At 38.6% G+C, this 16,543-nt stretch overlaps 1 protein-coding gene across 1 annotated transcript; it reads left to right on the top strand.

Annotated features, from left to right (window-relative positions):
- The first annotated feature begins 6,998 nt into the window (after positions 1-6,998).
- LOC143920891 (mitogen-activated protein kinase kinase kinase 13-like) lies at positions 6,999-15,146 on the top strand. Its single transcript, XM_077443904.1, has 5 exons — positions 6,999-7,205; positions 9,663-10,038; positions 11,441-12,091; positions 12,428-13,033; positions 14,585-15,146. Exons 1-4 carry the CDS (start codon positions 7,067-7,069, stop codon positions 12,966-12,968), a joined length of 1,707 nt encoding a protein of 568 aa, XP_077300030.1. The 5' UTR covers positions 6,999-7,066; the 3' UTR covers positions 12,969-13,033; positions 14,585-15,146.
- Positions 15,147-16,543: the final 1,397 nt, after the last annotated feature.

Raw genomic sequence — 16,543 nt, forward strand, 5'->3', positions numbered from 1 at the left:
AGCCGAGTTGGTCCCCACTCGCAGGAAGGTGACCAAACTTGACCATGTCGTATAGCGAGCCGCCATAGTACTAAAGGGCACCCCGGCAAAGTCGCGCACGATAATGCCGCGATGACAAAACCGCGCACGATGGATGAAGTATAATGAAGCTTCTCGTCCCCTCTTATTTTTTTTATCATAGATAATGTAAGGATTAAAAAATAACAAAGAACAAAGGACGACTCTGAACTTATGCCACGTGCCCTCCCACACGTGGCACCTCTCCTTAGAACTGTACCACACCGGGCGTCTTGCAAGCGATTATGTCGGCCAACTTGTAACGCGACCAGATGAAATGTATGCAGCTGTGTGGAGCATGCCACGTTGTACAACTCACTGGTTTCCCAAACAATAAAATCAGCTGACCAGCGAGATCGGTTGTAGGTGTTTAGTCTGGCTTCGACGATTTTATTGCTTAAGCGACCAACACCATCACGAGCCGTCGCTGGTGGTCACCATTCATCATCATCATCATCATTTACAGCCATTCGCCATCCACTGCTGGATGAAGGCCTCTCCAACACGCTTCCACTCGTCTCTGTTTTGCGCAACACTCATCCATCTCATTCCGCACATTTTCCTAATTTCGTTCACCCATCTTCCTTGCGGTCTTCCTTTTACTCTTTTGCCTTCTCTCGGGTACCATTCAAGCACTTCTTTTGTCCACCTTTCGTCCATCCTCCTAGCTACGTGACCCGCCCATTGCCATTTCAATCTCTTCACTCTATCCACTATGTCCACTACCCTTGTCATATTTCTCACCCACGTGTTCCGCTTCCTGTCTTTCCTCGTTATGCCAAGCATACAGCGTTCCATACTTCTTTGAGTGCATTGGATTTTATTTTGCATCTTGGCGTTCAGTGTCCAAGTTTCACATCCATACGTCATCACTGGCAAAACGCATTGATCAAAGATCCTTTTCTTCAGGCAGAGTGGCATTTTTGATTTAAAAACAGCATTCATCCGTCCAAATGCACTCCACCCTAATTTCATACGTCTCTTTATCTCTTCATTTTTACTACCAGACATGTCAATTATTTGACCTAAATATAAATAATTATTTACTACTTCTACTGGTTTATCATCTAAGGGGATGCTATCAGGCATGCAATAACTATTGAACATTAGTTTAGTCTTATCTACGTTAATTTTTAATCCTACTTTTCTACTTTCCCTGTCCAGCTGTGTTAGTCTGATAAGTAGGTCAGCTGAATCACGAGCTACTAAAACTATATCGTCTGCGAACCGAAGGTGACTCAAAAAGCGACCATTGATGCTTACTCCGGCTGTATCCCAATCCAATTTCCTGAAAACTCCCTCAAGCACCGCATTGAATAACTTGGGCGAGATTGTATCTCATTGTCTTACTCCTTTTCCTATGCTAAATCTATCTGTACCTGAAAAAATTTTAACCGAAGCTGTGGCATTCTTATATATTGCAGCTAACAGTCCCACATAGGGCTCCGGCACTCCCTGTGTTTTTAGAGCGTTAAGTACTGCATTATGACTAACTGTATCGAAGGCTTTCTCATAATCGACGAAACCTAGGCACAATGGCCGTTGATATTCGTTGGCGCGCTCGATTAGTTCGCCAACTACTTGGAGGTGGTCCATTGTGCTGAAATTTGCCCTAAACCCTGCCTGCTCTATAGGTTGGTTCTCGTCGAGGATATTCTTCAGCCTTTCTGTAATAACCTTCGTGAAGAGCTTGTAGACCGCTGAAAGTAGACTAATGGGTCGGTAGTTCTTGATATCGCTTTTGTCGCCTTTTTTGTGTATTAAAATGATAGTTGCGTTATTCCATCCTTCTGGTATAGCTTGGTTCTGGATGCATTTGCTGAAAAGCCTAGCTAAGATATTAATTAGGGGGGGGCCGCCACATTTTAGTAAGTCAATGGGAATATTATCTTCCCCTGGGGTTTTACCGTTCTTTGCAGTTTTTAGCGCGGCCTCTACTTCGCTAGGCAATACTGCAGGAACCCTTTGGCCGTGTGTCGATTCCAGAGCGGGGAATTGGCCGTTGTCGTTCTCGTATAGTTTTGCATAGAACGTGTAAACTCTGTCTATGATTTCTTCTCTATTCCTAATTATTACTCCGCTCTCTGATCTGATTGCGATCATTTGGTTTTTGCCTAAGAAAAGATCCTGTTTGCACTTTTTCAGGCTACGGTTATTCTTAATGGTATTTTCTATTAGCTTGCTGTTAAAATCCCTGACATCCCTGACTATTCTCTTTTTAATTTCCTTATTTACTAGATTGTATTCTTGCTTATTATTATCCCTATCTAAATTCCTTTTATGCTTAATTAGGTTTTTTGTTTCCGCTGAAATTTTGCTTAATTTAATCTGTTTCCTGAATCCACCTAATTTCTTACCTGTTGAGGTTAGAACCGAACTAATTACAGTGTTCAATTCCTCGATGTCTGCTTCTGGGTTTAATTTCCCGTATCGATTTCCAAGTTCGAGTTCGAATTCCTTTTTCCTAGACCTTAGTTGAGCGAAATCTGGAGAGTTACTGCATCCTTTTATTAATTTCCTACGTTCGCAATTTATATTAATGGCCATCTTGGCACGGACTAATCTGTGATCGCTACCTATATCTACTTTACTTAAAACACTAACGTCTTTAACGGAGTGCAGGGCATTTGTTAGGATGAAATCGATCTCGTTTCTGTCTCCTTTAGGACTCTCCCAAGTCCACTTATTGTTGGTGTTTTTCCTGAAAAATGAATTAGTGATAAAGAGCCTGTTGTGTTCTGCGAATTCTATGAGGCGATCGCCTCTGTCGTTTCTTTGGCCGGTACCAAAATTGCCTACTGCTCTTTCTGTATTTGCCTTTTGTCCTATTTTTGCGTTAAAGTCGCCCATGATTATTTTAAAGTGGTGACGGCTATTATCGTATGCGTCCTGTATTTTTTCGTAGAAGTCTTCTATTTCCTCGTCTGGGTGGCTAGATGTGGGGGCGTACACTTGGAAGATTTGACAAGTGTACCTGCTCGAGATTATTAATACTATATAGCATATACGTTCCGATATGTCGCTTATTTCTATAATATTTCTTTCTATTCTCTTATTGATAAGAAACCCTACTCCTCCTATTCTACCATTTGGTAGCCCTCTCCAGTAGAGACAGTTACCACTTTTTAGGATTATTTGGTTTTGCTGTTTTCGTCTTACTTCACTAAGTCCTACTATATCCCATTTGATATTTTCTAATTCATTCTCTAATGCAAGCACACTTCCTTCACTCGATAACGTTCTTACATTGTACGTGGCTAAATACAGGTTTCTATTAGCTAAGCTATCATCCATCGTCACTCTTACCTTGTTGGAGGTTTGGATATTATTTTTCTCGCATTTATCCAAGATGTGTTGAGAAAAAGGCGGTACTTGAGAGAGATTTCCATTCAAGGAGTGAGTTCTTACCGCCATAGACTCTTCTCTGTGGTCAGCTTTGACAGATAGTCATCCTAGGTATCACTTGGATCACTTATGAGTTATTACATGCTATTTAACAGGGTTACTTTGTAAGTGAAAGTAGTTAGTTATGATAATAATAGATTAGCAATTGTTATACTACTTTTTTATAGATCTTTATCGTGAGACGCCTCTTTGGAGACAACGGATTTATATATGTGAGTGCGGTTTGCAATTTAATATTTTAATAATAACTTTAGTAAAGAATATAAAATTACACGAATTACTTTAATATAATTTAAATATGAAAAAGAACTGATAGACAGTTGGGAAACACCGTTTCTGTTTGCTATTATTCTATTAAGTAAAGTTCGTTAAAGATTTTTGGCTGGAAGCAATTATGTGGAAGATTTATTGCTTCTGTGGGACCGACTGAAGGACCCTTTTTTTGTATTCAGGTAAGGAGATGTATCTCGTTCGTATATTCTTTTGCTCAGATTTGACACAAAAATTAGCACAAAATTTTTCGAAATAACTGATATAAAACCGCTTTTTACGACCGATTTGCTGTTTATTTTTACACTTAAATTATACTAGGATGCAATTAGTAAAATAAGTGATTAGATGGTTAAGTTTTTAGATTTAATTTCGTGCAATAGCCGGGTTTAAGCGAGTAATAGCGGGAAGAACGCAGAAGCACGTCTTCCCCGCATGACACGAAAGACCGAACTCTCGGTGGTCACCATTATCACAAGATAAATATATATTTGGTGAATATTAGTCGATATGTTTCGTCCTATTTATTGATTCCATATATTCTCTTTTTTGGACCAATGTGCGACGGTTAGGTTCTTGTTTATGCCTAATTCTTCCGATTAACGAAATAAATGGGTCCTGGACCTTTTTTTCGCTTATGACGGCTCAAACCATTGTCTAGGATGGATGTTTAATTGTGCTATTGATACATGAGGGTAGGTAGCGTTTATGGGGGCTGCAACGAACAAACAAACGGCTTTGTGTCATGAAATAAAGGATACATTCATCGCTGGATACACAAAATATAAAATATTCCACAAAAAAAAAAACAATCTCGTGCACGTCACTAAAATCTCGATCACGGAACATCTGGCATCCAAATATTCCATCAATCGAGTGCCAGATATTCCGTATTCACGATTTTTGTCATAACGATTGTCGTGCGCGCGATAATAATCAATACAATATACGCCTGTATGACGTGTATGGATTGATGGAGTTTTTGGGTACCAGATGTTCCGTGATCGAGATTTTAGTGACGTGCGTGAAATCGCTTTTTGCGTAATAATCATCGAACCGACATAATCATATATGATGTGGCGGCTCGCTATACGACATGGTCGAGTTTGGTCACCTTCCTGCGAGTGGGGACCAACTCGGCTGTGTTCAGAGTAGCTACCTCACTCTGCCTTCAGCTATCATAAATAAAGCACGTGCATCAACATGCCAGTCGTCTCATTCGTTCGTCCCCCATAGTACATTTTTTAAAAATGTATACTTCTAAGCTCAATAAAAACCTTTTGTATTTGAAAAAAACCCTCATATTTTCCTCACACAACTACATGTTTTATAGTAACATGAATATAAATGCATTATTTTGTTTTAAAAAAATAATATTCCAATACTAATAAATACTACATGAGTTAATCAACATTAAAAGGAATAAATATGTTACAAAACACAAAAATATTTTTTTTTATAATGGTGACCCCGATATCGAGCCATGCAGCCTCGAATAAACTCAGTATGCCACTCATCCCACCCGCCTTCGACACAGCACACCACGCTGGCAACAATAAATGAGCAGACAACGGCTACCTACTACCTACCGACTAGAGTCCAGCCACAACGTTAATGACAGGTGCTTAATAAAATGGGGGAGCGAGTGAGATGGCGATCTTGAAAGCTGGAGGTAGTCATGCGCGATCCAGTACACATAAAACGGCCATCCAGCACCACAACATTCATCACACGACACACACCACCTTAGCACCATCATCATCATCAAGGCTCCGTCCGTCCCCCGAGCGTCGTCACGCGGGGACGGGCGGCAGTCGCCACAACAGCTCCACGAGCCACAACGGCTCACGGTCCAGCTCGGAGTATCATCAACCACATCGATGCCCCGGCCGACCCCACCGTCCCACCAATCGACAGCTGAACGAGGCTCGGACGGGGGGCGCCGGCGCAGCATCACATCGCCACGACCACCGGACGACCCACCGTCCTGCTCGCGACGTCACCGCCCTCGAATCTACCGACCATTCAGAGCGGTACACCAACACAGCGGATAACCCGCGGATGGCCCCGGGGTGCCGAAGGCATCGGGGGCGCTGGGGGCAAAGGCGTCGGGGCGTCGGCGATGCACAAAACGTAATTCGTAATTTGTCATTCGTAATTTCTAATTCGTGCATCAATTTCTTTCCGAAACCAGTCGATTCAATATCTTTAACTTTATGTTTATTCGAGTTTCAATTCTTTTTCGAAACCACCCGTTGAAATCAATGGGCCCAACACTAGTGTATATATAATATATATCAATGGCATGCGGTGAATTTATCTCTCTTTTTGTCATACAGCCTTGTTTAATGTGCGCGCGCAGGATACGGGAGGAAAAGCCTGTTCCTCTTGTTCCTGTTGTATCCTGCTCGCGAAAATTAAGCGAGGATGTACGACGGGGGGAGAGAGAGTTTTACCGTACGCCACTGATATATATGTAAGACAGGGAAGGTATGTTGACCGTATCCCGGTCTAACGAAACACGTGTTGTGTAGTTTGAAAGAGGATCGTTTATTTTTGTTCAATTGGTACAATGGTTATTGTATGTACGAAGAGGTTTCTTCGGAGAAGTGATCTGTTTGAACTCCAGAGGCTCACTCTGCCGGTGGAGGTTGTTGCGTTGCTTTATAAACGTTTTGGGTTGAAGTGTGTCGTGTGCACATCTTTTGTTTTTTTTTTATGAGTTCATACGCCTGGACGTAGTTCGTGGTTTTTATGGGTTCAGTGTGTTCTTCCTTTGTTTCCCAGACACGTGTATAGAAACACGTGTCGACCTTCTGACGAGGCGAGCGTGTGCCATGCGTTAATGACTTTCCTGGATATGTGTCGCAGTGACCTGATGAGATCATTTCAGTTGTACTATATGCCTACATGTATATATATATATATATATATATATATATATATATATATATATATATATATATATATATATATATATATATATATATATATATATATATATATATATATATATTCTAACTGTTTTTCATATGTATGCATGGTAAACGAACATTTTTGACTTTTTCACGGTCACACATTTTTTGTACACGCGTCCCACATTGCAACGAAAAATATTTGATCACTTTAGCTACGTAGCTCTGCGTTTAAACACAGCGGTTGAATCTACTCTAGTCTCTGTATTGACAAATTTAAACGAAAATTCGAAATTCGAATTACATGCGTCGATGCGTGCAAGCTTAAGTTGGTGCAATAACAGTACTGCAGAAGCGCGTACCGCCTATCGACCCGCGGATCGTTCGCCGTGGAGAGAGTCAGCTCTACAACGCTGAGAATGGACCTTCACGGCGAGCTGGCTCTGGACGCCATCAACTCCACGAAGATGCGGGGATGGTCCGACGGGGTGCTGTCATGCGTGTGGTCCGTCTTCTCCTTCGTCAACAGGGCCACCACGGACCTGAAACAAGCGAGAGGTAAATCCCCCCACACACCCCCCCGTCGACATGGCCTCGTACATCACGCCACTTTCACCGGCCTTCATTTGTATACATATTGCGCAATCGCATACTACATATTGTACTACTGGATTGTCCTCGCAACAATATGTAAAGATAGGTCCTTGTTTACTTTCCGTTCGCCGCGCACGCGAATATCTGCCTTATTGTAGTGGGCGCATGAGCTAGATTCCTTTGACGTGTATTCTGGAGCCATGCAATTGTGCCAACCTTTCGTCGGATTGATGTTTGACGTTTGTACAGATTGTATATACATAGTTAGGATTGCTTGCTTTCCGGTTTTGACTTGGGATTTTTGTGCTTCAGTGACCTATATCCGGCTTCCGGGATTAATCATTAGTTCTCTGGGCTATGTAGCACACATATACATGAATGACCAAAGTCGCTTCACAGCATTTATTCAAAGATTCAGGAGGTCCACAGCGGATCTACATCTTGTATCTTCTTATATTTTGATTTCAATCGAACATGTACACTCGCCTTTACAGATCACTCCAAAGAGTGCATTTATACAGATACAATACAATTATACAAGCATATTTATATACAAAACGATTCATACAAACATCATCTTCATCAGAAATTTTTGCAGCATATTTTATTATAGAAATTGGCGAACCCCATGACGCTGAATAACTTGACATTTGAAAGAGAGATTGGGAAGGAAATGTCAATTTACAATGAAAATCAGAAAAATTGGCAAATTCTGAAAGGAAACAATCGATCTGGAGTCACAAATCAAGGTCTGGCCAACAGCGGGACAAGTGGGACTCGAACCCGTGACCACTTTGCTCGAAACATAATATGCTAAATACTAGTCTATGCTGCTGGTTACAAAGGATTTTTTGCACAGCATAACCTCTTCGATCCGTTAGTGTGTCTATTGTTAATGCATCAGCTCAACTAGGTTTGTTAGAACTCCTGTGTGTCCATTATCTGTAAAATAATGACCTGTTTTACCTGATACTGGTGTCTATTGTCTACACACGAATTACATTAGGTCTGGACATCCTCTCTCATGTTCCCACGTTACATTAATTTATATAAAGTACCTATAAGTCGTCCCCTGTGAAATTAAGATTACCCCACTCTCCCCCCCTCCTCCCTATGAAAAAGTATTTTGCGACTGTCGACATGCCGAAAAGTTGTTATTTAGTCTGGTTACCCAAAAAGGTTAAACAGGCCCCTATTATATATGATGAACATTTGAAATCAAACGTTCAATACGTTTTTTATATGTATTATCATATGTATCATTTACAGTCATTCATCATTCACTGTTGGACAAAGACATCATCCCACTCCCTTGGGGTCTTCTTTTCACCCTTTTTTAAAAATATTTTCCCACAATGTCATTACAGGTCTCCTCTGAGTGACATCTATGGTATTAAACTTGTACATATATGGATTATTAATTTTGAAATCATATTCAAATAGTGGTGACATAGTGGTTTTTGCCAATTTGATGGAGGAACCTTTTCAAAAAGGAATCAGATAAATTGGCAAACTCTGATAGGAAACGGTCGACTTGGAGTCACAAATATCCAAGTCTGACCGGCAGCACTATATATTATACTCTGAATGAATTCTTTTCAATCAAGGTCAACCTGCTGGGTTAGCACTAACACAACCACCAAGCTATGCCGCTGGCTAATCTTGATCCTCAAAGCCAGACATTTCCATAATTATTTACTCAGTGATCAATCTCTCGTCGTATTCTTAGCATATTAAAATTACATAATTTCAACTTGGCTACCGTATAGCAATAGTGTATCTAATTGAGAAATATTCATTGTCTTCTTCTTTCGCATTTGCTCAAAAATGCCGAACTTCGTGGTCATTTCTGTCATCTAGAATCCAGTGGACAATCTGCCTCCACTCCTCCGGTCTTGTGCCAAGTTGGAAGTAGTGTTTAAGGATCAGTACTTTAATTTGATCTGATCATCTTATAGGAGACCGTCCTCTCGCTCGCCCATCTTCTAGTGTTCCTGCGACTACCAGCTTCTTTAGACCCTCCACATTCTTTTTCTACATGTTGTGGAGAGTCGTTGAAGCTGCCAACTCTTTGAGGATGTGCGACTAAACAGCCCATGAAATGCATCCGCTTCCGCTTCCAGTACCACATTTTAAAGCCACCTAACATGTCCCTCTCTCTCATTTAACGTCTCGATATTATCTTGACTCCAACTTATAGTTACGCATGTATTTAGTAAACATTAAACAATTGAGAGGCAGATCTAGGAATGTCAGATCATCGGCTGACGTATTTAGTTGTACACACAATATATGATGTAAAAATTAGATGAGCGTGAAAAGGCAGCTAATTCCAAAGTTGACGTTTTTTTTTTTTTTACTACACATACATTTTCATTGGTTTCAAAGACATCGCATTATATGTTATATTGTCTCCGGCAGATAACTGGGAGTGTAGCTACGAGGGCATCAGCGATTTGAAGTGGCTCGGCTCGGGTGCTCAGGGGAACGTCTTCAGCGGCAAGTTGAACGGCAAGGTCGTGGCTGTGAAGAAGGTTAAAGACGAATGCGAAACGGACATACGACACCTGAGAAAGCTCGACCATCAGAACATTGTGAAGTTCAAGGGGGTTTGTACCCAATCGCCGCACTATTGCGTGATCATGGAGTACTGTCCGTACGGCTCGCTGTACAATCTGCTGCACGAGGACAGACCCATCACGCAATACCAGCTGATCGCCTGGGCGAAAGACATAGCCAAGGGAATGGGCTACTTGCATTCGCATAAGATTATCCATCGCGACTTGAAGAGTCCAAAGTATGTATATTGATCGATCGATGATGTTTTTCTTTTATATTATGTAAATAGTTTAGTGCAATGCGAATTTTGAATTTATTTGTGCGATTGTTATTTTTGCTTTGCTGCGTTTTATTTTTTTTACTTTTAGAATCTATAGGTGTTTTATTGAATGTATGTAATTTTGCAAAAAGGCTTCAAACCATGCGACGATACCAACTTCATTTACCTTTTTTGTTCAATACTAGATAAAACTCTGTTTGTTGCGTTTCATATTGAATATTGTGTTTGTTCGTTTTCATTTTTTTGATTAGCAGTATTTTGTGTGCATTGTGAATATTTTTTTTCATTGTTCCATTGAATTGATGAATAGTCATTTGATTTTTTAATGCAATTGAACTTTTTTCGTATGTATGTATGATATTGTTTTTGATTCAATGTGTTCTACTGTGTTTTAAAAATGTTGTTTTTTTTTATATGACATTCAAGTATGATAAGTTTCTGATAAATTTGTTAACTATCCAATTTTGCATATGTTGGCGCGAAATTTATGCAAGTTGTGATTGCATCAGTATTGAAAATTATTTTATGACTTATGTGCGCACATTTTTAATACTATGTAGTGATATTTTCAGTTTATTTAATATCCGAAATTCAATGATTTCATTCTCGACCAACAAATTGACACAATTTTACCCAGCGGAACTAACTTATACGATTTTTTTTTGTTATTTGTAACTTTTTTGGAAAAGATTCATGAAATTGCAAATATCAAAAAATTGCTTATGCAGGCTATTTAAATTAGGCATAGATAGCTATGTCCAAATTGCGTGCATATTTTTGTATAAATGGCATTTAAAGTATTCATAGATAATGGCCCTGTTATCAGAGACCTGCATTTTTGGCATTTTACAATAGATAAAAAATATAAATACATATAAGTTAAATTTGTTTGATTTTTTTTCGCGTTTATTTATAATATAATTATTTTCTAATATGTAATTGTCGTTTTATACTATTTTTTATTTATTATTCAGTGTGCTGAAATAAAACATGGAAATGCTTAAATAAATAAAAAAATACTGGTCTCTACCCGCTATTTTATTAGCATTATTATCGAATTGAATCTAATAAAATATGAACTTTGAAAGGCTTAATAATCCTAATATTATTTCTGTGATTTTTGTTTACAAATCGGCACTAACGGCTATCTATGTAGTTCCGGCATTTCGAGTATTGTTAAAGATTAAATTTTCGAATGTTGTGCAATGCGATTATATACATAGATCTAATCTTGATCTATGAAATTTTTTTTGATGTTTTTATAAAACATTTACGTCACTGTTCATAAATTACGACACAATGAGAAGTTTATGCTTGTCTTTAAATGATTTCATTCTATGTAAATTTGTTTTCTTTTTAGTGTCTTGATAGGCGAGAACGACGTTGTCAAAGTGAGCGATTTCGGCACCAGTCGTGAATGGAACGAAATAAGCACGATCATGAGCTTCGCTGGCACCGTCGCCTGGATGGCTCCGGAAGTCATCCGAAACGAGCCGTGCTCCGAGAAAGTAGACGTGTGGTCTTACGGCGTCGTCTTGTGGGAGCTGCTCACTCGAGAGATACCTTACAAGAACGTAGACTCTTCGGCGATCATATGGGGCGTGGGAAACGGCTCTATGTCTCTGCCGATACCAACCACTTGCCCGATCGAAATCCAACAGTTGATAAAGCAATGCTGGGACCCGACACCCAAAAACCGACCGTCGTTCAAGATAATGCTCGCCCAACTCGACATCGGCAGCGAGAACATCATCAGCCAGCCGGTGTCCAAGTTCAACGAGACCCAACAGTTGTGGAAGAATGAGATTCAGCAGCACTTAGAGCGCATGCCGACTTGGTCCGTCCCCACTAAAGATGAGAACGATCTGATCCAGAAAAGGAAGTTTCAATTGAAAGAAGCTCAGATGATCAAACACGTGTATAAGCAAAAGTTGAGCAAAATCAACGATTTGTATATGGAACTCAGCGCCGTACTACTTCAGTTGGAACAGAGAGAGAAGGAGATTGTAGAGTAAGAACTTTTTCTAACTTTAGTTATTCGATAACAAAGCTTGGGAAACATTAGATTTAATTATATATATTTATTGTTTTTTATGGGGAACAATTTAAACGTCCATTTTATAAAATTATTGTGCATTTAAAAAAATTTTTGTACATTGAAAAAAGTTTCTGTACATTACAATAAATTTGTGTGCATTTCTAAAAGACGGATACAGATTGAAAAAAATATTAGCCTCTTAAAAATTAATGCATCGAAAATAATGCAAATTTTTAATGGACAAAGTATTTTTCTCAATGTTAAATCGTGCCCTTTTTTTATGTTTATTTTTTTTTTTTATTATTTCAGGCGGGAGACTGCCATGGAGATGAAGCGTTGCAAATGCAACAAGAAACTCAAATTCAATTATCACAGGCAAACTTCGACGTCTCCAGATGTACAAGATTCGATTAATAACTTATTCGAGAATGCAATGTGTGCTCCCCGTCGCAAGACCGAACAGTCATTCTCGAAACGACGCTGCTCTAAACGGCTGAGCAACAAGCTGAGCGAGTTGGGCAAGGAAGTTTGCAATGACAATGAAAGGGAAAACATTGATACGATTGAGGATAAAGATGAACTGGATCGCTTGTCGAACGACATCAAAGACTTGTTATTGGAAAAGAACGGCAATCTCAAAAGTGACGACACGGAATATAACGGACACAATAACAACAACAACGACAGCAGTCATCATCTCGATCCGAAGGAAAACGTCGTCAGAGCGATCAATCTGAAGTCATCCCCAGAAGAGCAATGCAATCTCGCCAACGAAGAATCTTCCGATTTCAATTCAAACAATGAAATTGTCATCGACAACGGCAACGTGATGGGAGAAAGCGCAGCTTAGTTTTATTTTCTGCGTCAATATAATATGATATACTTAGTTGTATTATGTTATAAATATATTATTAGGCGCACCGACATCTCAACGCAAACCAACTTAGCGCCGACCTTTCGGCGCAGACAACTCAGCGCAACGACAATTTAGCGCAAAATCAATTTTTCGATAAGTTTTAAATGCGTTTTCGAAAATAATTCCTCTATTGAAATTGTCGGCCATATCTACATGATAATTTCATAAAGTGCGAATAAATTTATTTGATACTCTTTGTGCCTTGAAATATTCCGCTAGCAGGGTTTATTAACTAAGGCCGCAAAATTTATTCTTAAGCAGGGTTTCTAAACCGGGCAGCATTTTTTTTTTCAAATAGTTTTTTAGCTTTCCAAACCCTTACGTATGCGGGGTTTCTAAACCAAAGTTCGCAAATCGAAACTATGGGCTTTGCTTTTGATAAAAAATGGGAGAATATTTGGTTGTCAATTTTTTCTCCGAAGATTTTTGTTTTCAAATCCTACGGATTTAGGGTTTGTCAACTGAGTTCCGCAAAAAATATTTCTTAAAAGAGTTTCGACACCGGAATAGACAGCAAAAATTTTTACGTATGAACGGATTCTAAACCAAGGTTCTCCCATTTTTTTATCAAAAGCAAAGTTCGTAATGACGATTTGCGAACCTTAGTTTAGAAACCCTGCATATGTAAGATTTTGGATAGTACCAGTAGCTATGCTATTGGTTGTTATTTATGAATCGTTTCAGTTTTAATCTAATTTATGTTAATAATTAACAATTCGATAAAGAAATTGGGTTTAAAATTAATAAAAGAGGTTTGTAAAAATAACATTTCTTGCCAGGACCGCTCTCGTCAATCTGACCGAAAGTAAACAAAGGCCAATTCATTGAAAATGACAATGAAAAGGAATGTGTATACTGGAGGGTACAACTACCTGCGAAGCCTATTTCGTGTACAGAAGATATCGATAATAATGGCGTGCGTACTCCAGACTTTTGGATCTACATATATGTCCGTCAGAAACTATAATATACTCTCGATTATCCGGGCAGGATTATCCAGTTTGCGGATTATCCGTGCTTGAAAAATAATAATTATTTTTTTTAAATTAATTCATTTTTCTCATATGATTATGAGACGCACCGATTGATTCGGAGTATTCAGAGCTAGTTTTAAAAACATTTAAAATGTTTTGAAAACTCAATCATGATTTAAGTGATCCAGGTTTTAAACGCATGGATGATGGAGATATCGTTTCTTTTGTTTCTCAAGAGGAAGAAAATGAGAGTGACACTACAAGTGAAGCAGATACCAGTGGTTACATTAGTCATAAAAGAGTACATCACTAGTACTAACTACTAACGGCCACTTATCTGCTTAACTGTGAGCGTTTTTCTTAATAAATAATGAGTAATATTCATTATTTATTAAGAAAAACGCAGAGTATCAAATAAATTTATTCGCACTTTATGAAATTATCATGTAGATATGTCCGACTATTTCAATAGAGTAATTATTTTCAAAAACGCATTTAAAACTTATCGATAAATTGATTTTGCGATGAATTGTCGTTGCGCTGAATAGCCATCCGCTGAGTTGTCTGCGCCGAAAGGTCGGCACTAATTTGTTTTGCGCTGAGATGTCGTGCCACCATATTATTATATTTGTGATACGACAACGAAGGTGATAGTCTGATACTTACTTTTATTATAGTTGAGGTTGTACGCAAATTTTTTTTTACGATGATTTGTGGATATTAGTTGTATGCAATTTTTGTTTTAATTTTATTTTTACTATGTACAACATGTTTAATGGATATTATATTGTTTATATTCTGATTGTATTATGTCCGACATTGGTTGCTCGTTGTTTACATACATATGATGACACTTTTTTCATCGCATGAAGGCGTAGACGATTCAGACTGGTAAAATGGGAATTGTACTCGAGTATTTTTTTTACAATTATGGTTCACTGATGCATTTCCAATCTACACATTTGTTTAAAGCATTTAAAACCTGTTCAGTTGAATTTTCAACGCACGTCTTTGTGAGATGAAAACAGTATGTGAATTTAAATACGGTAATTGTGCTTTTATGTGACGGTTTATACAGTGCCAACCTTACACCTTATGGCGTCCTCGGGCAATTTTTTCGAAGCGCCCCTAGAAATTTAAAAAAAAAATGGGTTACCATCAGTAGCGGCTCGTGAGAATTCATAGCGGGGGGGCTGCAGAGATTAATTAGGCTGTAGCAGCTCGTTAACCAAACCGGTGGTCGAATGAAAACAAAAATAGCATGCGTATGCACTATACTGGGAGGTCTGCAGCCCGCAGCCCATGTGGACGAAAAAAATAACATGAATTTGTACTGTACTGGGAGGACTGCAGCCCATATGGACGAGCCGCCACTGGTTACCGCCTCTTTTTCCGGGCTTGGGACCGGCAGCAAAATGGTTAACAAGATTTCCCAACCCTCAGGTGGAGTTAAAAATAAATAAATAAAATGATAATTCAGAAGTGAACTTCCCGAGCCTTTCTTTCAGCAAAATCTATGATTAAAGCTGAAAAAATCAAGACTCAGAGATACCATTTTCAGTAGATAAGAGTTTCAAAACTGGAGTGTCTATTTTATGACATTGTAGACCGGAGATAAGTTTTAAATTTCGAAAAACTACGTTCACCACTTGATACAGTTTCAAACAGTGTCAGCAAAATTCGCATAGCAATCCAAATGTTCGGATACAATTTTTGTAAATCATGCTGTTTAATCTATTAATTTTACCTTGAACTTTGTTTGAAAGAAAAGCTTTTAAATTAATAGGTTCATTACGAATAATATCATATTCCTAATTCGCGTAGAGCTCAATTTGAAGATCGGCTCTTTTCTTAAGATTGTTTAAAATCCTCACGAATATTTCTTTCATTGACACTGAAAAAGAGCATCGTACCAAACAATTAATGAAATAAGAAAGCTGAAATCTTTTAATTGTTCCGCTAATGTGGTTGCTTCGTGATCTACTTTGATCCTTTCTTTAAGCGATATATTGAAGTTGAACAAAGTGTAAACATGTTTACAGTTTAGAAAGTAGAAACGCCTTTGGCCCTCCAATCTAAAATTTTGTAGGGCCTTTGGCGCTTTAATTTTAAATGATAAAGCGCGTTTGGCGTATTTAGTGGCGCCCTAACTTACTCGGCGCCCTCGGGCGCCGCCCAACCCAGTCCCCCCCTGAAACCGGCACTGGGTTTTTTACTATAAATGTATAGATAAATTGGGGTTATATTAAAATAATAAAAAAATTTGAGACATTTTTTTTTATACATATATACAAGTATTATTTAGTATTTTCAACTTTTTTTATATCTCAATGCCTTTTATTATAAAATTTAGAATTTATTTAGAGTGTCCGACCGTACACAAGCAGCAATTACTGTATCGTGAAATGATCGAGTAATCGGTGATTTTTTTTTTTTATTTGTAATGATTATCGTGCTATAACCCGTCCGGGTGGTTAAAAATGTGAAAAGAAATTATGTGTTACTAGACAGGCAGCTATGTAATTAGCTGATATT

Source organism: Arctopsyche grandis, chromosome 2, assembly GCF_051622035.1.
Source record: "Arctopsyche grandis isolate Sample6627 chromosome 2, ASM5162203v2, whole genome shotgun sequence".
Taxonomy (NCBI): domain Eukaryota; kingdom Metazoa; phylum Arthropoda; class Insecta; order Trichoptera; family Hydropsychidae; genus Arctopsyche; species Arctopsyche grandis.